Source organism: Diadema antillarum, unplaced genomic scaffold (assembly GCF_040938485.1).
Source record: "Diadema antillarum isolate AM-2024a unplaced genomic scaffold, OU_Dant_1.0 seq00000620_RagTag, whole genome shotgun sequence".
NCBI classification, from domain to species: Eukaryota; Metazoa; Echinodermata; class Echinoidea; order Diadematoida; family Diadematidae; genus Diadema; species Diadema antillarum.
In genome coordinates, this window is record NW_027271543.1 from 698,529 (window position 1) to 724,109 (window position 25,581).

Below are 25,581 nucleotides of genomic sequence, written 5' to 3' on the forward strand. Positions count from 1 at the left end.
GATTGACTGTTGCTATGGGAATTTGCCATTCCAGCAAGAGTTGCTATCCTAACTTCTTTTTTTTTTCACGAGATGGGGCCCTGGTCTTCGTAATGTTTTGTCTCTTTGTCTCTTGCAGAAAGTTCGACACCATGGGCAGTATAAAACAGAACAGATATATCTCTATCCTGCTCTCACTCGGATTTTTTGCAGCGTGTGTTACAGGTAAGCTGCATTCATCTACTAACTTTATGCAGTAAAATGTTACTTTATTCTATCAATACGTGCGTTGTTTTTATTGTTGTTGTTGTGTTTCGTTTGTTTTGTCTTGTTTTACAGTTCAGTAGTTTAACTCACTACCGATGGGAATCTAGTGTGTTCTAGCTGATCCAATTTTAGAATTTTAGTATCTCTCATAAGAGAATTGTTTTAAAGAATGATGATTTTGACGCAAAACTGTCGACGGTTCACAAAGTTCAAGTATCCTTGACGCAATGGGAATGCGTCGCTCACCCTGCAGTTCTATACCTTGATCCCGATAGATAATTAAGATACAATTAGGTAAAAAAATACAAAACACTCACTCTAACCAAATTTATATGTTTTATATCATTTGTGAGTATTTGTTGGAGTAGCAAAAGAACCACACTGATTTTACATCAATATTGATATGAGATGATATATACTTTTTTATTTGTCACAGACCATTTATGATTCATATTCCATTTATATACTGTTATCATCCAACAACACGCACAATATACCTTTCAATGACGTTAACCCAGTCATGGAGGTATATTGTAATAATAATTTAAAAAATCGAAACAAAACCAAAGCGTGACTCTAGCCGCCACTAATCCTTACATGCTACACTATCGATTTTCCCCCAAAACACATTTGAGCACCAACCAAGCGTTGGCATTTGTTGCGTGACACAGTATGCATTTTAAAGCTTTAACTCGGTACAAAATGTATTGGCACGATGGCGGGGACAAGTCCCCACCAGTGGTTGGGAGCGTCCTTTTCTATACAGCTTTCAATCGATATACAGCTTCCCACCAAACAGGTCGTCTGCGGCACTCTGCAATCTGTTCACCTATTTCTGTCAATTCTGCTTATTGCATGCCCGGTGCACAACGCATGATATTTTTCATCGCAAAGTTGCAATTGAAAAAAAAAATACAAGAAATTAGGGCCTATAAGATGCTTTCTTGAGAGCGTAAGTCTTTTCAAGGAATTGATAGGGCTTGATTTATATAACCAAATTCTAAAATTCCACATCGATATGGTGATACAAATATGTAATTTATATTACTATTGAATTCTGAGAACAAAAGTCATTGGGCGCTTCAGTGCCGTCCCTCGAATTGCACCATCACCCAAGCCGTGAGTCAGAACCTACAGTCCCAAATCACGTCTATTTGGTTCTAGTCGCTTTCAAAATGATAAAAGTATGTTGCAAAATGTCTAAATACTTCTATCTAACATGTTTAAGTAGCATTGATTAATCTTCATGTGATTGTTTGCCTCGGCAAACAAACAAACAAGCAAACAAATATCTTGCACATATACACACAAATAACATGGATAGACAGATAGATAGATAGATAGATAGGTAGATGGATAGAAGAACAGCAAATTTCGCGAGAAATGAAAATCAATGCTTGTATTACTTTTTATTTCTTAATTCTTTGTCGCTGTCATAGGCGACGATTTTGCATTCTGTGGTTTACGGGCAGCCACTTTTATCATCATGACCAAAAACTTAGATTTCTTTGTTTTCGAATCACTGGGATTGTCTGCACAAAGGGATTAGCAAACTTAAAGCTCTGTTATATGGATCTCCGTACGACAAAGAAGGAGCTTGCAATGAGTAGATAAATCTTTTTGACGACAAAATGTAATGAAAGCAGAGAGGTCAAGGCTGAAACGTGTAATACAGATGAAAGAAAAAGAAAGAATTCGGCATCTTAGAAAGAATAGTGCTGATCTATTTCTTCATTGTCACATGTCATTATAATTACTCTCTGCAGACGTTGGTGCTGATCGCGTATTCCAGACTGCGCAACTGAGCTCGTATCTTCTCGACAACGGTTACAGTTCCGTTGTCCGTCCCGTCATGCACCAGAGTGAAACAATTACGGTCAAGATGGATATCGCTGTCATAGGACTCCTCGATATGGTCAGTATAGGAGTACATTCTGAGAATTGGTTAAAAAAAATGTTTGACATCAGTGAATGAACTGTTGTGAGTGTCAAAGAATATGCTTAGTTTAATGCCCACATTGATTGACTAGAATCAGTTTGACTTGAATTATTCTCTATGTTCTTAGAATAATTTACTTTTTTTTTGTCAGCACTAGTGTGTAATGAGGGAAATTATGCAAGTTCAACTTAAATTCGTTATCGGCTCAATAACCGTTGCGAAAACGTTATGCAGTTAGCATGGTTAGTTCCCATTAAAACATGTGATTGATGTGAATTGTGAGTCAGATGAGCATTTTACGAAAGCTTGGTTGTCATTCTCGCTTGATTAATAAGGATGTTGGATTCTTTTCGAGCCCTTCAGTCTTGGCATGTTAATGTTGATTAACTTAGACTTAACAATGGTAAGAGAGGATGATGACAGTCACAATACCCATTTTGCATCTGCATTCATATCATGGAGATATCCCATTCGTCGCTCTTCAAATGCTCGTGACACTTCTTAAGTAAGTCAAGGGGATATTTGAATACAATATAGAGAGCAAGAGGGACGGGGGAGGAAGGGAGGGAGAGCAGAAGAGAGAGACCTATAGGTACGAAACAAGCAAAACACGATACTTTATTAGCTTCATATTTGCTGATATTCACTTTTCCGTGCACTCTGCACTATAATTGTGGCTATCAATTTCTTGTTCATAATACACGACTGAATGTTGGTCCAAACGCAGTCTCGGCAGAATCAACCGTGCGGTATAGATTTTGTTCCAATTCCATGCCCAGTAATCGTCTGAAACACAATATGAGACGAGTGCCAAAATAGATATCCGCGGCTTGATAGTCACGGCTAACTATCTTTCCCTGAAAGCGGACCGGCACTCCGAAAATTCCCCCGAGTCGAGCTATCGCATCCCAGGTAAGTAGAGATTGAGTTAGGGTAGAAACCGATACATGGACACTCCCATACTGTTCCCTCCCGTATTAATCGATTGCCGCCTCTTCTCTTTATGGTCTGTTTGTACAGGACGAGGCGAATCAAATTATGACAGCCAACACCTACATGACACAGGTATGATGGGCCCTGGAAGCAATTTTTCTTTCCGTCATAAAAATCCATGCTGTGACATATAGCCTCCGAGGACAGACGTTTTAGGGGGTGTCATCTATCGATGATAATAATGGTGCAATGCGCAAGTATGATCTGGGCGTTAAACTCTTGCTGCATCATGAGTAATACTCTATGTATTATCAAAGAAACTAGAAAAATAACATCAGCAAATGGAGGGAAAAGTCAGTTAAGTTGTTAAGACAAATGTCATATGGCAAATATTCTTACAGTGATGACGTATATTCCCGTCCCGAATTGCTGTTTCTTGCCCTTAATGCACAATGTATTCAACAGAATAATGCTACAGTGACGTAAATATTCTAAAGGGAAAAAAGGTAGTCATGTACAGATTTATAGATAGAAATAGATATTATGAATTGTCGTACGATGACTAAAGGTAGAATTGATCTCAACTTGTCTAACGGCTCGTCTCCTGTAGTACTTAATGCAAGATTGCGACGTCCTCCAGAACGATTGAATTAATGTTAAGGAAGAAATTTTTGTCGAGCGTGAAATCTGACCCCCCCCCCCCCCCCCCCAGCGGTGCCAAAACAAAGGTAACATGATCTGGCTTCAAATTAGATTTTCAGTGAGTTCCGTATCCGGTAGAAGGCAAAAATTTTCTCCCTTTTCACAAATCGTGCTATTAAGACTTCATTGTAAAGTTCTCCTGAAAAAGAGAGAAAGATATATTTCTTCTGAATTCTGAAATTTAAATGTTTATGAAGCATAGGGTCACAGCGATACTGTTAACGAGCTATAGATAGTCTAAAAGCAAAACAAACACGATAGGACATTATCAAATTTAGAGAAATAGATATTAACTGTCCGACAAAAAAATGCATCATATCTATATTATTTATTATTTGTTTGCCATTTTTTTGTTCTTCTTTTCCGTCTTCTCGGTGTTTTCGTCATCTAGCGGTGGCGTGATTCCTTCTTGGTTTGGGATCCCGCCGCATTCTGGAATATCACTGCTATACAGATTCCCATAGAGAGCATATGGAGACCAGATGTAATTCTTATCAACAAGTAAGAGCGATTTGAACATGTTTTTAATGTACACCTTCCTTTTGTCTTTTCCCATATGTTTTATTTACTCAAGGTTTGTTGTTGCGCATTACATCTTCTTCTTCTTCTTCTTTCATTTATTTCCTGGCTTCCAAACAACACTTCAGCATGTATTCCATCGTGATTCCATCTCATTGTGGCATTTGTTCAAATTTAGGTTTAAAATTCAAGCTGTATATTTTCTCCATTTGCAGCATATCACATACGTACAATGTAAATAAAAGGAAAGAAAAACAGGGTGCATTGTACTTTTGATGAGAATTAAATAAGTGATATATTTGAGTATCATTTTTGGGGGGCGAATGGAGATGGGGGGGGGGGGTCCGCACTACTTATCATGCCTATCCATGGAATTATTAATCACGTGTGTTTTATTTATAAGGTTGCAATAAAAGTCGTCTTCAGTTTACTTTAGATACAGCAAGTGATTGGGCATTTTTAATCATCACATAGTGCGTTCCAAAATCTTGACCTGTCTCAATAAACCTGTATGTTGTGCAGTGACCTCAACAATAATGATATTCTCTAGATCGCCTGGTAGGAAATAAATAGAATGCAAAAGAATAAAATTGATAGACAGTCTTGTTTTAATGAAACGTGTCAGTAAATAAGGCATTTTAGTGTCGTTTTTTTTCCTATTGATTAAACATAAACTGACCTTGCTGAAAATAGTATAAATGGTTTATCTTTAACAGTCTATTCACAAGGAAAAGTGGATCTGTATAGTGATATCGTATAAGATAGATTAGTATAATCCAGAGGTTTTTTTTTAAGTGAAACTTTATTCATAACACCAATGTTTCGAGAGATAATTAATTCTCATATATACAATTATCGTCTTTAGGACATTTTTAAGATAGTTATCATCTATGGTGATCTCATGGAATTTAATGAGGGAGACATTTTTTAAGGGAGTCCCATCAAAGACAATTAATGTCTGCTTGTAATTAAGGGACAGTATTGCTAAATACCATAGCATCTTTTGTTTTGAAACATAAGACAAAGGAATGTAAAAGTCCTATAAAATGGAAACAGGAGTTTGATTTTGACAATATCATTTTGAGTTTTTATTACCAAATTCCCTGTTATTCAACTGTCGATGTAAACATGAGAGGGTTTCAGTTCAAGATGCTAAATAGAATTCTTTATATGAAAGACGCTTTATTGAGATTTAAATTAGTAACAGATAACTTATGTACTTTTTGTAATAACAGCGAAGAAACAATTATGCATATATTTTGTTCTTGTATATATTCAAACGAGATATGGTCAAAACTTGAGCTTTGGCTGTCCCGTAATGCTATTCATATTAAGCTTACAAATCAAAATAAATTATTTGGTTTTTATGGACGTAATAACAGTGCCCTCAATTGCATTATGATTATAGTAAGGAAAGAAATTTTTACAGCCAAATGCAAAAATTGTTTGCCAGTTTTTGAACAAATCATGTCAGCGATAAAAAGTTATTATGATATGGAAAAGTATATATGTAAAACAAATCTGAAAGAAAAGAAATTTATGAAAAAGTGGTTACATTTTACTAAATGTTTCTGATTGTGTTTTCTTATGAAATGATTTGTCAGGTAATTTTCTGACACTTTGAAAAGAATTTGCAATTTATAATTGATTTTTGTAACTGTTTGCTGTTCTTATTGTATTTAGAATGGCCAAGAATATCATGTGTTAAATCTGCATGTACATACATATCTCTTTTTGTATATATTTGTGTGTATGATATTATTCAATAAAGGAACCCTGTGGAAGGGGTAAAAAATGAAAAAAAAAATCTTTTGTTTTGTTTTGAAAATTAAGCAAGTTTGTTAGCTGTTATCCATTGCAAATTGTCAAACAATCCTATGTTTATTCTTTCAGCAAGTTAGTGTGTGAAGATTATGGAGTGAGCGGAATAAACTAGTATGATCAGCACAATGTGAAAGCAGCATTTGTCGGAGGATTTACTAAAAACGTTTATGCATAGAATGATTTAAAGTGAACCTAACAGACTACCCTGTGGGCCTTTACAGAGTACATCCCGTAATTCTGAGACATTACCATTAAAGAAATCTTATCATCTCTTTTGTTTGGAAAGGTAGTTCTTGAACCACTCTACCGCCATTTCACGTATTCCATGTTGATATCTTTCTAAAGCTAAACCTTGACCAATGTAATGCGCGAAGTTCCATTAATGCATCTACGTTCATCTCATTCCTTTGTAGAATTCAGTGTAAAAGGGCCTAATGTAATTAGTCAAAAAAAAAGCAAACTGCAAGCTTAGCAAAGCTCATTATACATTTGGCCCTTACCCGCCTTCTTTTCTGGCTCTCTTTCTCTCCAGTGCAAACGACAACTTAGATGGCGGTATTCGCTGGACGCATGCAACCGTCGACTTCACTGGGGAGGTTGTTTGGCGAACCAATGCTATTTTGATGAGTGCTTGTCCGATGAATCCGCTCTATTTCCCATTCGATACACAAGAGTGCCCACTCGTCTTCGGATCGTGGACGTTCAACGGCGACCAAGTTGATGTCATCATCAACAGCACCGTGGGAGACATGTCCCAATTTGTGGGAAACGGCGAATGGGACTTGGACGGTTTCCCGGTGCAACGCGAAGTTACCCACAAGCTTTGCTGCGCCGGCGACTACCCAGTCATTACCTACACAATAGTGCTGCAGCGGCGTTTCCTTTTCTACTTCTTCAACCTCGTCATCCCCTGCGTCCTCATCTCTAGCTTGGTGCTGATGGGTTTCTACCTGCCGTCGGATGCCGGAGAAAAGATAACACTCACCCTTACCCTTCTCCTTGCCCTCACCGTGTTCCTCCTGCTGGTTGCTGAGACCATGCCACCAACTTCCGACTTGGTTCCTCTCATATGTAAGTCTAGCCAACTGTCACTTCCATCGTTCCTCTGCACGATGAGGCGTGACATAATTGGCATGTCTTGCTTTTAAGATTTTTTTTTTCGTGGTTCTGCAATTAAGAATAAACACACATGATGAGCCTGGCATTAAATCCTAAATCCGTCTTGTAACTCATACGTTTCACGACGTTATTTTAAAAAATAATTACAGTCTGGAAAAAAAAAACACGAATAAAGGTTGATGAGTGGAGAGAATTTATAGACAAAGCAGAAGTGTCTGTCTGATTTTAAAAAAAAAATATTGGACGAGACGTCATTTGTGTTTCAACGATCCATTTTTATTTCTCATTGCAGCCCAATACTTCGCAGCCATCATCGTTGCAGTTGGCGTCTGTACTGTCTTCGCCGTCATCAACCTCAATCTCCATCACCGTGGCGACAGCAAGCGCGCCCCGAAATGTCTTCGACGAGTTGTCCTCGGGAAGCTCGCCAAGTTCGTCGGGGTGAGGACAATCCCCGTTGACGAGGAAGATGACGAAGTTGATTCCGTCACTCCCGCAGCGGCTTCGTCGTCGTTCATGGACGCCTGCAAGAGTCAAGACGATGTGGGCGTCGGAGTACTTAACCCCGTTTTCGAAGGCGATGAGGGCAACGAGGATCCGTTCGCCTGCACGGCGTCGTCATCGTCTTCGACCTGTGACGGCAACGAGATCGAGCGCTTCATGACCAGGGCAATGCGGGCCGTGACCTATCTGACCAAGCTGACGGTGGACGAAGCTGAGAGCAGTCAGCTGTCCAAAGAGTGGATGCACATTGCCATGGTGCTCGACCACTGCTGCGTCTACACCTTCTTATTCATCTTCTTCCTCATAACCATAGGAACCATACTGGTAGCCGCCGTCAGAGCCTCCTAAACTCGAGCACAGCGTACAATTAGCTTTGAAAGTACACAATCCAACAATGTTTGCACATCTCCTAACTAAATTTGTGCCTTCGTTGCATACTGTTGTGTGTGTGCCGATCATTGTTCTCCTTAGATGAGCTTATGTATCGTAAGTTGTTACATAACAATCATCAAGAACAAAAAGAAGCATTGACTCTTTTTTTACAGGCTCTCATACTTTTCATAGCATTTGATATGCGTAAAGAACAAAAGATATAAGCAACTTCTTGATGATACTATGATAATTAATTGCATTGTTCAGATTTAAATGATTGCTCACAAATAAAAGACGATGTAAACATGACTGGATAAATTTATCGACAGAACACCAGCTACGGTAGTCGGTTTGGTAGCTGAAATGCCGAAGTATACCGTATACTGATAGTGCATGATCAGGGTTTAATGTGACACTCCTGTTATCCTCTTGAAATCTCTCCACCTTCGACAATCCTCCCAAGGCACATCAGAGTGAGCTGTGATTGGTTGATGTTCTAGCCAATGGTAAAGAAGACGCGACATTTTCCCATTTTTAAATGTTTTGGAAAATACCTTATTATAGGGATGAAAATTCAATTCACTTCAAGCAATGTCAAGTAATTAGCCAATGTGTTACAAACAGGACAGGGGTTTTGTTTAACTTCAGAACGAAATCACTGAAACTGTAAATAAATATGTGATTATCGTTTTTATTTCGTTTCTTTAAGGCAGATGGTTTCTTGATGATGATTGCCATAGTGGTCCTTTTTTTACCAACACTGAAGCAATGATTACTGTGTAAGCCAAGAATAGCTCCGTCTTATTTTGAACACCTCCAGGAAATATTTCTTTTCAAGGGCAAAAAATCAGACAACATGTCGTTTGATCAATATGTAATGAAAAGGAAGGTCGTTGCCTCGAATCTAATAATTATGTCGAATTTTGACAAAAGTGCTCAGATTGTAAATAAATATCGTTGTCACTAGTCCTAATTTCAATACCGCTACTGCTTGTGATCGACATGCACGCTACGGTTAATGAGAACCAACTTCTCAAGAAGGTGATATTAGAAAGCTATGACAAACTTTGTAAATAATCAATCTTTCTCCTGAACGTCCCTCTTCCGTCATTTCAACTCTCAGAATCTTTGCAATATTTATACTCTTTATAATTTGTGCATATTTGTAATAGTTCAGATCTTCACAGGTGATTCTTTGTGCATTGATTTATGTGTATCTATATCGAATGAAAGCATTGAAGAAAGTATCAACTATAGTATTTGTATTTGGTATAAAGTATATTCAATGAATTTGATAAAGAAAAACCGGTCACTATTTATGACAATATTGTATGTCTGCATACTCAGGTTGTAGGGTTTGATACAATCAATGATGTGATCACCGTTTGTCTTTTAATAGGGCCTTAGTAATGATGCTTTTAGAATTAGAATATCTCCATTACAATACTTCACACGGTATTGACGCTTCGTAGTAATGAAGAGCATAATTATTGTGCTATACTACATGCATGCTTACAACCAGACAAGTTTGATGGTAGGACCGGCGTACATAACTGACAGTTTGATCACTGTACTGTATGTCTGAATCATTCTGATGAGATTTAAACTTCCGCCTGGGCTAGTTTCTCTATTCAGATCTATCAATACCTGCAGACCCCACACATTCGACACCCCACAGTTTTTAATCAGTGTCTTGAAATAGAAATTACACTTTGGGTGAAGGGACTGAGTGTTGTTACATTGATGTCACAAGCGTTATATTCGCTGATTTTTCATCATTTGATAGCATTTGTGATAACTGTGATGATGTATAGATGTCACATACTAACAGATTGTTTTTAAGTATTTAAATGAGATTAATTTTGAATTCATTGTCTATGACAAGTTATGTCTTCGGATGGACGACAAAGTAAAGACGCATTCGATGTGGATTTAATGTGTGCATGTTTCTGAGTCATTGTTAATTATTGCTAGGTAAAGCTTTAACCTTAAAGGGATAGTTCAGTGTTGGTGGAGATGAGAATTGGGCTTTTAAGTTTTTGCAAGATACCAAGAAAACACTTATGAAATAGTACAGAGCATACCATTTTAAGAGGAATTCAAAGTTTATTTCATGAAAATTGGGTTTAGAATGACTGAAACATCCAAAAAAAAGTAAAACAAAGAAATCGTAATAAAGTGTGGGTCCCACACTTTATCAGAATTGCTCCTTTTTTTTTTGGATATCTCAGCCATTTCAAAACCAATTTTCATCAAATAAACATTGAATTCCTCATGGAATCACATGCCCTTTCATATTTCATAAGAGGTTTCTCATTATCTCACCAAAAAATGTTAGAAACCTGAAATTAGGTCTCAACCAAAACTATACGATCCCTTTAAGGGAAGCAACTCTCCATGTTCAGCTGCATGTTACCTACATTCAAGCACATTCATTTTTCATTCTCTATCTTTTTTAAACAAAACATGACACAGAGTGAATCAGGAATTATATGATAGGCATATATGCATGTACATTAGAATGTGCGAAAGATAAATGATGGTTAACAAATAGAGATATACAACCCATACAAACCGGCAAAATACTAAGTTATATATTTTATATATATGTTTAGAGAAAAAAAAACTGGGAACGCTTTATTGTGATATTGGCCACAATTAAATCAAGGAATGATTTCTAAGTCATTGAAAGATAGAGAATCCTTACAACAACAACAACAACAACAAAATCAGAGTCATATGAGACAATCAAAAAGGTCTTTACTAACTTTCGAAAGAATAATTGTGAACATTACAAAGACTAATCATAATACGGAAAATCAAAGTGTTCAGCCAAGGTTACCGCTGTACGTTTACGTGAGACCCGACAAAACCTTTCAAAAATAAATGATAACAGGAGATCGTTTCTTGTGAGTCCTCATGTAATGATTCACAGAAAATGAAGAAATAAAAAAATACAATTCATTGATAAAATAAAAGTTACGGGTTGGCACTTTTTACGCTGCATCCTATTGACTGTTTGAAAATGAAAAGCTATTAAAAATCTACGAGGTCAGGGTAACTAAGGTCGCTTTGTTTTTTTTCAAACAAGTTCATTTTTTGTTTAACTTTCGTACAGAAGGATACATTCACAGTCCAATGTGGCAAACTGTGGCAAAACAGAACCCAAACACACAATACTACTTACAAGTTAGTGACAAATATCAACAACGGCATTCCGAATAACATTTCTCGTTCTATGGTTCATGCTTGAGTTTCAATTTGAGACTGAGTCATGGTTCGTTGTATTTTAGGAAGCGATGAAATGTTTATAAACGATCAACTATTAAAGAATACACTGAAAGTTGAAAGTTATATACCATCATTGATTGAAATAACTGAAAGGTTCCAAAATAGGAAACACTGTTTATAGATCTCATTTTGATCAAACATCATTATATTTTACTTTGGCAACAAAAATATTTATGACTTTGAGTGACGCTATAGGCCTATACGGTGTATTTGTTTTATTGCCAACTGACCTTCACTTCATTTCTTGAATGAAATATTGTTGTAATAAATATATAATTGATATTATTGATCCACACAAATTATGGAATATAATAGTAAATGTTGGGATACAATCTGTTATACGTCAGTTGATTTGGGAGCACAAAAATAAAAATAATCAAAGAATAGAAATGCAGGTTATGTGGATTCAAGAAAAGAAAATAATTGAAAAAGGTGATTTTTTTTTACATTTTCATAGTGCGGCATTGTTGTCTCTTTTTTTTTTGTTTTTTGTTTTTGGAGGGGGGGCTAACATAAAAAGATTTCTTGTAACAATTGTCAGTCTGGCGTCTTTTCCTTCTCTGTGCCGTGCTGTAAAGATGAATTATTTATTTTGGTGTCAAAGTTAATGTAAACCAAATATCGTTAGTCTTGGGATTTGTATTTGCCGTTTATTCATAAAACCGAAAATGAATTATTTGAATTGAATTCATATCCTACGCCTCTGCAATCCATTTCCATTTGTTAAGAAAACTAATGTGTAAAGTTTAATACTGGCTACATGGGCACGGCCAAGAATTCCCCCTTTTCAATTAGCAGTATAGGCGATGATGATTTTTTTTTTTACCAAAAAGTTATATCGGCGATTTTAATAATATAACTAACTTAAAGAAAAGAAATCGTTGTCAACGTCACGTAGAGTCCTTTGTGATAGTGCGATGACGCCGTATGCCGTCCCACTACTAATACCCTTGCCTTGGTGCGCTTTCTCACCTGCTTTGATGTTCCTAGTTATCATTCCAATCGATCCAGCAAAAAGTACATCTCGTTGTTGTAGATTTATTTGCCGAGTTCTTCGGGCGCCTTTTCCTTTTGTCATGCTTTTTGCACCGTCCACCATTGTCGGCAGACAAATTTGACATTTTAACACTGATTATTTTTTGATTGTTCAAGCTGAGAGCAAAAAAAAAAATCATCGCTCTCTGAGAAAACGCCACGAATTGAAAGTGGTAGGAAGACCGCTATGAGCAAGGATGACGTCATGTGGAAGATGGACGAAAGCTTTCCAACAACTCGTCAAGAGTAATTTTGTTGGAGCTGTCCTAAGCTTCCTTCTGTCCTTCGTCGGCTACAAAACGTGCAAAAAGTTTGTTTTTTGTTGTCATTTGTGTATAGATAAATGTTATTTCAAGTGTGGACATCAGTAATCTTTGGTGTTTGTCCTTAATTTGGGCACGCACTTCAACGAAGATTGTACTCTCCTCAGTTTACCTGGTCCTCAATTATCGCGTCTATCTCATCCCCCACCCCCTTCATCTCTCTTTCCCTCTCCCCCTCACTCATTTTTTCTGTCATTCATTCTGTCTCTCCATCTCTTTTTTGCTCTATCAATCTACCTGAACTCTTCTTTTAGTCGGACAAATTTAGGATGTGCTTATCCTGCCATCTTGATACCATCACCTTCTTAAAGCACCTTCCTCTTCTCCCCGCCCAGCCCCTGTAGAGTTGCCTCCTTCGACGGGCACACGTCGTGTGACTCCTGGCTCCGATGTCTCGAAAGGTGCCTTGCCCTTTTGCGAGTTTTTCCTGCCAAAGAAAACAACTATCATGCTCTTGAAATAATATCTGAATAAAGGCTTGTTTTGGCAAAGTTATTTGCCCTAGCAGGATAGGTTTACCCCTTCAATGCTGGTGATGAAAATTGTTAGGAATTAAATGAAATTCATCCAACAACACTATCGATTTCTATGACGGCGCGTCGGAAGGACGCGGAGGCAAAGCGATTCGCTAGAATGGTCGCGGAAAAAGGCATGTGGAAAAAGTGCATCGCGCCCCCTTGTGTACATTACACGCTTATGGTAATAATGTCCGCCAAGTCAACACTCCATGGGGAAGACGTGTGAGATCAAATAGGAGTTAGTTTTTTCCTCTCTTTAGTTTTTTTTTTTTCCTGCTTATGCTTTTTTTTTTTCATCACATTTTCTTCACTCATACATTTCACCCATTCGCTTCGCTTGTGTGGATGTGGGTAAACTTGGCCCAATGTGTATTCATCTCCGAAGATCAATCTGGAGTTGAAACTGGTGTGCCGGTGCGCCTCAACTGCCGCTTGTAGCGTCGTCTGCCAAGTTTGGGGAGAGCAAACACAGCGCCCCGGCGCAAGTGCGCAAGAGTGGAAAAAAGAAAGGGGAGCCCCGCGAAGAAAAGAGGGGAAAATGGATGTGACAGGACACAAACGTTTAAGGAGAAAACAAAGATAAGAGGAGAAAGGAGTGAAATAACAATGGACGCGCATTTTCAACGCACGACTGAAATACTTGGGCGGGTGATTGCTTGAACGTTGGGTTTTAATATGCGCTGGAGAAAGTGTTGCAAATATTAGGTATGAAATTAAGCATTTTTGTAGCTGTGTTTATCATACCCCGAGGCTTTCATGCCGTGACGGTCAATCGTACTATATTCGAAAGATGGTGATATTGGCTTTAGTAAAGAGTGAACGAAGAAGAGAGAGGGAGGGAGAGGGAGAGAGGAGGCTGAGAAGTGGCGGAGAGAACTGAGAAGAAATAAAGGAAGATGATTTTAGCTATACGGTAGAGAGACGAGACCGCTGTTATGCTCCGTCGACCAATGAGAGACGCGTTAAGATGTGACGTGGTTTACGGTGGTAAAAGTACAAGACAACAAAGTTCCTTATATGAGTCCTTTTTTTCACTCTTTTTTTTTTTTTTACAGACAGAATAAGAATCCATTAATCAAACCGTATTGCGTTCCGTCGCCGATGACAACAGACGTTGAAATGCAGTGAAAATGCAGTGAAAATAAAGTCCAATAATTTCATTTTTTTCTGATAAGGACTCGTTTCATCTCACTGCCTATTATCTTCCTCTTTTTTAGCAGCTCATTCCATTTTCGCAATATCAACGATAAGCAAAAGTCGTTGGTACTGATATGTTTGCATAAATAATCATGTAAAATATTAACCGTCTGCTATCGAATGTACAGTGTATATTCCATGTTATACTGGGCTTTCTCTATTAAGTGTAAGCCTATTCAGACTTGATTTCTTGCTGAAATAAGACTATGCTATACTCCGACAAATATTACAGTGAGTAACTAAAGTTGATAACTAGTGTAAAAGTGTAGTTTTACTGTAATGTATCCGATGTGTCAATAAGAATCAGAATAAACATGCTGGCTGTAATCACAGCTGCATAGAAGGGGAATATAAATCAAATGATATGATTAACTTGACGGGTACAATTTACCTTCCTGAACTGAGATTCGTAATCAAATATTTTGCACTACTTCAGTTCAATGTTTCATGTTTATGTCTGTTGTACAGTTGGTAGTTTTTGGCATAAAATATCATAGTATATGTATTCACGAGGAAAGATTATCTAAAGCATTCTATCCAAACAAGATATGCTTACATGTATGTTACTAATAGATGCACACGTATGGATACACAATGTTACAACGTTTATCTTGGGTTCAGCAGGTATAGGCCTATCGTATATCTGTCTGATATCTGAAAAAAAACACATATACTTACGTCAGTTTAATTCGAGCCCGACTAATCATGCCCCACACATGCACACACACATACACACCCAATCACATCTAAGTCAATTACAAATCGTCTTATGAAGAGCACTTCACATACCAACACTGACAGGATGGACACAAAGTCAAGCTCCTGTGTAAATATTCCCCCCTAGTTGACAAACAGCGTTTCTAAAGTGTTTAGGGAATCAAACATTACTGTGATATTTCACACGAATGCCTCAGCTCGCCACCCTCACGGCTCGGCATCCAGTAATCTGGCATCACGCAGACTTCAGTAACAAGAGAGAAGGGCCGCTTGCTGAGACAAAGCGGAACACCAGCATAGTCGGGAGCGATGCCCTGTTTACACTTACACTGCTACATCAGCTCATGGCACTGTGCTTGCTTACAAAAGTTTAATCATTTTTTTTTCTGAAGAAAACCAAAGCTGTCCGGTACAATCTTGACTTTGATAGGCCCCAACAAAACATGGGCTGGCAATTTAAGAAGATTAGTCTTTTCGACACCCAAATAGAAAAGGAAGGAAATCATAAGTAATAGATTTGATTAGCTTAGATTTAGATAAAAGAAAAAAATCTTCAAGAAAATGTCAATAAAACGTTACGTATTTTCCTGTCTAAGTCAACAAAGTTCACTCTTTGAAACAAAAACGAAAAGTGTTGAGTTGTTGGTGCTAAGGGGCATAGTATAGGAACAATAAGAAAACAAAATAAATGCCTTCTCAATTAATTTGTTAATTCATTCTTTTAAATTGAATATTTCTATAGATTGTATTGGCATATGACAATTTTCTAGTATGACACACACAGCTAAAATTAGTGGCAACATTAATTTGATGTGAAAACTGTTATTCTTTCTAATTCATTTTCTCTTACTTAATTTTTGTTTTAACTTGAAGAAGAACCCTTTGGGTGATCATCGAGTGGTTCTATTTATGATGAGACCCAAAGTGGTATTCCATAATATCATATCAAATCAAGTAACTACTTCCATACACGACACATATAATTTTAACAAAAGTGATTATTCAATATCTCTTTGCGCAACAGAACTTAGCAACCAAAAATTTAAAAAAGTGTACTCATTCTTTGTAATGAGCAAAGGACGATAGACTCTTCTCATTTATCATTCCATCTGGACTTCATTTTAATCCTATCAACAAATTTGCATTCTTTGATAGCAAGTTGTTTACATTTTTGTTTGCTGTATTATAGTGATTCTTCTTTTTTTTTGCCAGTTCTTTTTCTGATTATTATTCATATATTCCCAGTGCACTGTGCATAATTTGTGAACAAAACGAAAATTTCGTCGAAGAGTGGGTGTGTTTGCGTTTAACACGAAAATAGGGTCTGTGAGCAATATGAACACGGCCAATGTATTCCGCAAGACGTCCTACTGAGTGTTGATTCCTGTTTGTTCATCTGCCTATTTCGACACTTCCGTGAGCGGATCCGTTCCAAACAGTTCACACTCTGTCTGTCTCCCATAATAGAGAAAGATAAATCGTGGCCTTAATGTTAATCTTAAACTGGGAAGTCGCACAATGCCGATGGAAGTTTGATAGTTTGTATGTTTTAATTTAGTCAAGAACGTAATCAACTCACCTACTCCCGGTTACCTTTCACTGCTTGTCTTGGAACTGGTGTCGTCAGATTAAGTCGATGTATCCTCTCTAAATGTTAAAAACTGCGGAAATGGAGGTTAAAATATGTTACATTCTCATTGATATGAACCTGTGGTATGTCATCTTTAATTCAAAGACAATATCACAATTGCCATTTCCCGAAGTACGTGGCTCAAATATTCTTGCATTTTTTCACATGTTATGTTAACAAGACTCAACAGTCTCGCATCTTTCGTCCTTTCTTTTTGTTTTAAATCTTGCTCAACCATGCCTCTGTGTCAGTGTATCCATACGTGAAAACCTGTCCAATCAATTTGTGTCGAACACAACAATCTTATCCAAATATTTTGCCCATATGAGTGTTTCAGGCAATGAGGTTATATCATTAGATGAACTTCATTCCTACAATAAAACTCAATCAAAGTACATGTTTGAAGAAAAAAAAATTGCCACCAACAGACAAAGAACAAAATCAAATTCTCTGAAAGAGAGAAAGAGGGTGACTATCCTACTACAAAATCACTTCGGAAAAGAAAAAAAAAATCAGATGAACAAGAGTAGGACAATGTCTCTCCCCTTCACTCCTGGCACGGCATCGCGTGTATTTGACGAGCTAATTACTAAAGAAAACAGGAAAAATTTCTTCGCCTCGCCTTACTTGAAAACAAAATTACGGATTAATGAGAAAATCAAGTCCCCGCCGCGAAGGGGATATTCGATTTTGATTGCATGTGTAATGTTGTATTGAGCTTGGCTGGGCGACGGGAAGGAAGAAACGAGAGAATGGGTAGGGGGATGACCATGGATTTTTATACCAGATTTTTATTCACTTCTCATCTCTGCTGCGAGAGGATTTCTCATGTAATCGTTACATTTACCAAAGTTCGCGAAACTTTTCGTCAAAGCTTTGTCCTCAAACACATTCCGAGTGCTGCATGTTATGTTAATAGTTATAACATTGCAGCAGTTTTAACATTGATGATGGTAATAATAATAATAATAATAATAATAATAATAATAATAATAACAACAATAATAACAGTATTACCATAAATAACACTACAGCTACTGGGAGTATCTATCTACGATTTTATACGTTGCAAAATAGTAATGAAATGAGTGCACTTTGTCCTTGGGTTTGGACTGACTTCCACAGATTTAGACTTACAGCAAACGTTTCGCAAAGTTTCTGTCTTTCAGTTATTGGCCATTCAGACGAAATGATTTTGACTGTTATTTGGATTGCAACTGAACAAATATCAGTGTGATCACACTAAATTGTAAGATAAACTTTCGTTACAGCTTGTGCCAGGACAACACTTTCCTAATCTTGGTCAGATCGAACCGGGGAGATTTTTGCTTTTTTTCGACGAACTCTTGACCTAATATATCCTTCCGGTCTGAATCAGGTCGCCATCACAAACGGGATTCAAGTGACTGGGTATATAACTCTACGGCCGTTGTAAACTCAGCTTGACATATACACACCGGGCTAGATCAGAAAATAAGATTGTCAAATACGAAAATTATCAGTAACCATATAATACTTGGTGAAAACCGAACAGCTGGCTCTGTCATATATCCGCTAGATATCATTGTAGGAGAGCAGCGAAAGCTGTGTGAGCGTTTTTTTCTTTTCCCCTTCATCTTCTTTGCTTCATTCTCGCCGTCTCCGTTTCTCTTTACTTTTATCCTCGGTTGCTCAGCGTGAGTTTTGCAGTTGTACTTTGCAGGAGTCCCCTAAAAGACTGATTCGATCAAACCGAGAATGAATTGGCCTTTTGCATGGAAGGGAGGGGGTAATGACATGGATTAGGAGTTATTTGGTTTTCAAAAAATGTGGCAGTATTAATATAAAGTGATGTTTTACGAGGAACAAAAATAAGTAGAATGTAAGGTTGTACTCGTTTGAGCTTCACCGTTGCACGATTCTTAAAACCATAAACCATACATTAGACCGTAGAGACAGTTCTAATTGCGCTCTTATCCAACACGATATTATTACGGAACTTTTATCTCTTTTATAACTGAATTTCAAATATCTTGAGAAGCATTTCAGCCGGAAGAAAGTTTGTGATGCACATTTGCTGAATAAATCGCAATGATCTTTAGGTCAAACCGCATAATCGGATGACAATGCAAAAAACACTAATCATCTCTATGTGTTCTACTAACTTTGTGGCTGAGGGAAGGGACACACATCGTGATAGAGTATTCTTTGTTAATAGTACAAGTCATAACACCACTCATGTTGTGATATATCATTCCACACTGTCTGACATATCAAAATCAAGTACATATAAATGCGAATTACACAGATACAACTTAAGGAGAAAATTCATTATCATCATGTTTGTCACTACTTTTTTTGTTGTTCCTTAGTTTCTTCGTGACATCTGTTCTATCAGCTCCCTCTCTCTTCCTCTCCACTTCGCATACTCGTCACTCTTTTTAATACAGTCACGAAGGGAAAACATATCTCCTTAAATCAGATTGGTTGCCAAAGAACAGCGGAATGAAATGAAAGGTGTGAAACAATTTATAACATTATATAATCATATAGTAGTCACATGATAATCTTTTCAGTCTCTTCTACCCTGTCTGTGTTTCATTTTTTTTTTTCCTGAGGGAAGCGACAGCTGCTGTTGACTGTTCGACAATTGGTGTTCATCTTATTAATGAGATAAGTAATACAAACAAAATGTTGCCCCAGAAAGAGACTCATGCTAGGCTTTCGACAAATTCGTCCCGTCTCGTGTGTGTTGCGGGGCCAAAGGTGATCCCCTCCCCCACTTCGCGACATCTCTTTGCCTTTTCTGCCAGAGCGCCCTCCGAGGGCACGGGGTTTGACGTGAGGTGCCGAGCACCGAGTGAAATCGTAGACGTTCAGTCTCTGCGGGAGCTTCACGCGACGCGGGCTAGCAGCGGGCTCTGCGACTGTGAGATGGTAACAGTAAAGTTCGTTTGTGTGGACGGCTCGAGTTCATCAGTTAACATCATCCCCATGTCTGTTTGTTTGCTCAGCTCAATCATAATGTTGTCAAAAATGCCTCAGTGAACCGCATCGTTCCCCTGTCTCACCGCATCTCTCCCTGTCACGTCCCCCGCCGGCACAGCGGTAGAAGTGTAATCTCATAACTATCTCTCGCCGCTGCGGAGGAGAGGGTTGTGTTTCTTCTTGCTTTTCTCTTTCGGGGTGGCCTTTTGGCCCTGTGGTCTCCTTTGAGTCCCTCCTGCCAGGGTTGTCGGGGGAAGTTAGGCGGCGTGTTGGGCTGGACGAGATACCCCGCACCCCCTGAGCAAATACGGTGACAAATTGGGCACATCAGACGTTTAATAGAGGACTTCGGGTAGGTCTAAGACAAGGATCTGCTGGGAGAAGAATAAAGTGCTCTCCAAGATGTAGTCTACCATCTCAGACATCCATTATTCTCATTATGTTTCTTTAACAACAACAATAATTTCACTATGGGCGGAAAGTAATTATATCTAGGGAAATTATATCCAAAGGAGATAAATTGACTGCTTTGCTGCAGTAAGATACACAGGCTCGTTCAACGAGAATGAAATATAACTCACAATGACACACTTTTCTTCTTCTCTATATACTTCTCTCTAGTGGTGTCTACTTTGTTTGTCTTCACTTTCAGTTACTTTTATTTTGTGTTGTAGTTAGACAAACATCATGAGTCGTATACTAAATTTGATCAAACCTGCTATTCAGTAAGACGATACCAGAATTACTCAAATTTGACAGATTTTACTGTAGTAAAAAACATACACAGAGGACCCTATTTTAGATTAGTAAATCAGATTATCGCATAGCACAGTTTAGTAATTGAGACCGAAGAACTCGGTATCGTGGAAAGTGTGTCTACGTCGAAAGCCTAATGGACCAAACCGTCGGAGAGCCCGTGAGCGCCTCCTCACCAAATGAGTAGCGACAGTCGACCGTCGAGCCGCCGGAGTGCTGGGAGGAGAGGAGTCGTCAACACAAAGCGAAGCAGCGAGCATATTCGAGCTCTGTGTTTCCGCACCAGTTACTACTGCTGCGGTTTTACCTAAGCATTATATATATATATATCAATAATTTTTCTTATTTTTAAAAAGCCTCTCTGAAGTGTGGGTAAAACACCAAAGCTTCTTGTCTCCGTTTAAAATACCGCATTGTTTACTAATAATTAAGCGAAAATACTCGATCAAAGAAAATAAGATTGATGTATAATAGACTTTTTTCATCGACGCTGGTACATGCTTATCTAAATGCGTCGTTCAACTTTGAATACAGCTCATGGTAATGTATAATCTTGAAACATACATAGAGATAAAACATGTCACTATTTCAATGATTATTATACGTACGTGTGTGTGTGTGTGTGTGTGTGTGTGTGTGAATGATAGATATTTATGCATGCGCTTACAAAATAATACAAGGACAACAGAAAAAAAGAAACAGGAGGTGGTCATAAATATTTAAAACATTTGACTTTTATTTCAGAGCTCTTTTGCTTTCGAGTAGGTTTCCCCATCTGATAATCACACTGAACAGGGAATATTTCTACACTGATTTTAATTTTTTCGGGACAGAGTCTATTGACGAGGACTATATAAACATATTTTTGCACAAACCTATGTCACTTTAATTTCTTAATGATTTCGCCGATATAATCCCAGACATCTACTTAAAATGTGTTTATCTCTATGTATATTAAATTATGATTGTATATCTTCGCAGATATGAATAGAAAGTGCAAGCCTAGTGATGATGCCATTTTGTAGGTAATTGTATCACAACATGTGCCGATGAAATGATTGTAACATGTATTAAATGTTATAACAAACATAATGTGGATTCTTTTTCCTGAGATGTCACTTATGATATTACGCAATAAATGATAACATTGCTTTTTAATTCAAGTGATGAATAATTTATCACTTGAATTACAGATAATCAGTTTAATAAAATAGATAGGTTCTGATTTCCAATAGAGGTAGTGAAGCCTGATGGCAAACTATCTTTTCTGGCATGTCATTGTTTATATATTCAAGTGATAGATATCTTGAAAGAGCTAGAAATAATAACTAATGGCCTTAACTGCAGTTCGAAGTGCTACCAAGAAAGCAATGTGCTCGATACGGTAGTTTGTCTTCATTCTTCCTTCGTGCTTTGATAAAAAGATTTAAAAAAGTGATATCAATATTATATATATATATACATATATATATAAATGTATATATATATATATATATATATATATATATATATATATATATATAATTTTTTTCTGTCTTTAGGGGTCGTGAAGTTAAACAGATATTTACTTGATGATATGCAGAGGACGTTTAATACCTTCCCTGGTTAATATGGAAATGGAAATGAAAAATGGAATGTATTCCATTTTTCTTATACAATTTGCGACGTGATTTGTTGCGTCAGGGAGCAATTCTACATCATACTTGAGTTAGCCTTGATAAATAGAATAAAATTAAACAAACCGAAAGGTAGGGTTTCATTCTACAACTTTCTTTAGGCGCGATCTTGGTGAAAAGCTTAACATTCTATTTGACCAATTTTATCACAGATAATCAAGTAAACTTTAGCATGAAATGAAATTGCATTTTAGCATGCCTCCTCGTATCAAAAGGGGAGAAACTTGATATTCATAAAATAGTTAGGTCCTATGTTGTGTTAATGATAAAAAGGTATTTCCAAAAAATAGAGAATTTACTTAGTTTGTATATAGTGTTTCACAAAAAACGCGAAGCAAATTGTAGTGATGTCATTTTGGGAAGGTGTTTTATATCCAGTTTACGAGTATGATAAAGACTTTCACAAACTTCTCAGAATTGGTATTGGATCCCAATATATGAAGCCGCGTGCCTCTATCTTTCTCTTTTTCCCTCTCTTTCCCTTAGACTTCAGGGCTATACATTCCACAAAGACCGCCCAGAGCAGAAAAAGGGGAAAAGTCGTGGCTCAACTTGTATGAAAGTTGGCAGAAGGCAGTATCAGAACACATGGAGGAGTAGAAAAAAATAATAATTGCTACACTTGCACATAACAAGTTTTTGATGAGAAATTAGGAGTCCAAGCGACGAAGAATGTCAAAGTCAAACGTGACCGTGGCGAGACGCGCTTCTTTTTCGTGATTATTGGCATTGATTTGTTTCAATCTGTGATGGAAAAGAGAAAGGAAGAGAGAGAAAGAGAGGGGGAGAGAGAACCAGAGAGAGAGAGAGAGAGAGAGAGAGAGAGAGAGAGAGAGTGAGATACATACAAATTCATTCCTATAACTATTAGAATAGGACCACCATTGCAGGGGCGACACCTGACACGTAACTAAGGAGTACTGAATATTGCATACCTCTTCCTTTAGAAAGACATTGAAGATCATGGAGCGGGGGGGGGGGGGAGGGGGGAGAGAGGATGGGGGAAAGGTGAAACAGTTATGATTTCTTCTCCGGAGGTGGCATTTTCCTCCTGTGCTGAATTCATTCTTTTTTTCATATTTTGAGTCAGAGACTGATTAGTCTGATACATGACGGAATGAAGACGAGGGAATGAAACGTGGGGGTTAACTCTACTGAGAGATAACTGTAGTTCAAAGAACCCCACCCTCGTGTCATTTTCAGACTTGCATGATGTGTGGGTAATCGCATGTGACTTTGCAAGGAATGTCCTTTTTTGGACTTTGATTTTTCAAGTAAAGTTTTTAAGGACGTCCTCATGACTTGAGAATGTCCAGGTTGATGAGGTATCATCATTCCCAAATTCCTTTCTTACCTTTCAGTGACACCTGTTGAGTGGGAAGGAACCTTTGTCTAGCCTGAACTTTATCTATTCTGAATCACTGCACTTTACAGTGATATCCTTGGAATCTTATCTGCCTCAGCCGTATGATATTAGACTCTTCTCTGCTCGAAAATTAGTTTACAGGTACTCTTATTTTGTTTTTGTTTTTATGTGAAATATTGAATTTGATTACAATAGGGGCGCAAATATTCAAACATGAATGACGCACCTCATAACCATCTACGATAACAACAATGATAAATCACCCTCAATCTTTACTAAACTGAATTTTTCATCACTTGAGTTAGGCCCTCTCTTAACCATAAATGATTTAATTTAACTTAAAGGAAATGGAAATTCCGTAATAGTCCAAATGTCAAAAAAGTTTTTTTTCTCATCTTCTCTCTCTCTCTCTCTCTCTCTCTCTCTCTTCCCCCTCTGTCTCTTCCACAGAATGTGATGAGGTAGTTATTGGAATATTTCACTTGTAGCTAGTATAATTCATTTGATTTCGTCATTTTTTCCACGATAATTATAACTCTGTCTCTGCCATGTGAATGCGTGCTGCTTTGACATAACGGGTATATAGAAACACTAATTATGCCACGATGAACTTGGATAGAAAAAAATAATGCACAATGATATATCATATTAACTCCGAAAACAAAAATTTTATTTATATTTAGAAAAAAATATATTTATGCAGCAACGACTTTCAAAACCAACGTGCAAATTATTGTGTTCCTCATGTTAAAAGCTGTGGAATAGTGCCTGTTACCAACAAAAGATAAAACATTGGTGGGGAAGAGATCATCAGAATTTGAAGAATATATGCATGATAAATGCCACTTTGTCAACAGCATATTTCTTGAGGTTGATGACAGTCTATTCCTTTTCAAATCTACATTATTTGGGGTTACTTTGGGTTCTAACGTGGCCTTTTTCATATTTTGAGAAAATGTTTATCGATTCGCTTAGGAAATATTGTAGTTTTGAAACAACGTGCATGATATCTAATAGCATTTAACCCATGAGTTTTGCCTTTCCCGCAGTTCAGGGTTGAGCATGATTAATTCCCTTGACAAACAGAGATTAAGAGCCTTTTGCAGATTTCAATATAATTTTGTTGCATCATTTCTATTGCACTTTTGTACCGTATACAACATAAGGGGTTCCTTTGGAGGAAAAAGTTGCGAGTTACCCAGAAAAGTCGACCAATAGCGCCCCTTATCGGTCTTGATGTTACAGTGCAGATTGCCGCGGCGCGCGGCGTTGTGTCTCATTACAATCGGTGTCATCTGTCGGGAGAGACGTGAGTAGCAAATCATGACATCATGATTACTGTCCCAGCATGAGGGGCGTTAACTAGCTTTTCAAACAACAGAGGATGGACCCTTTATCACTGCTTCATCGGGTCCGGACTACTGACTAGCAGACGGTAATTAAACTTGATGTGAAGTATGTAGTTTGTTATGACGTGTCGCGCGGTTATGACACGTTACGGAGAGAATTGGAGTGGGTTCCTGGAAGTTTGTTGAGTGATGAAAGTGTAAACAAATGTCTCTCGGGAGATGTTTGCGTTGCTTTAAGTGCTGAACAAGATCACTAACGATAGCAACATCACAAGTAAACACACTGCATCGATGGCAAACTTGTGAAATACGTAGAAACCCGACATAATAAGCCGAGCACACACACTTCATTTCCAAATCTAAGATTACGAGATCATTCTCAACGTTGAATGTGAAACAAATTGGTTACGGGTTGTAAACTTTTGTAGCAAAAATCGTATATCATCTGCTTTGATCATAATTATTTGAGCTGCAGTTCGTACGTTCTCAAGGTGATTGCAAACTGCAAAATTGACATTGAACAGTGTCCGTCATGTTATGTATATTTTCATCTGTCTCATCACTTTGGGAAACTTAAAGTTTGTAATGAATCTTTTCA

At 37.6% G+C, this 25,581-nt stretch overlaps 1 protein-coding gene across 1 annotated transcript; it reads left to right on the forward strand.

Annotated features, from left to right (window-relative positions):
• The first annotated feature begins 961 nt into the window (after window positions 1-961).
• On the forward strand, window positions 962-8,134 carry LOC139736052 (neuronal acetylcholine receptor subunit alpha-10-like). Its single transcript, XM_071646800.1, has 6 exons — window positions 962-974; window positions 2,013-2,161; window positions 3,206-3,250; window positions 4,212-4,321; window positions 6,696-7,234; window positions 7,575-8,134. Exons 1-6 carry the CDS (start codon window positions 962-964, stop codon window positions 8,132-8,134), a joined length of 1,416 nt encoding a protein of 471 aa, XP_071502901.1.
• Window positions 8,135-25,581: the final 17,447 nt, after the last annotated feature.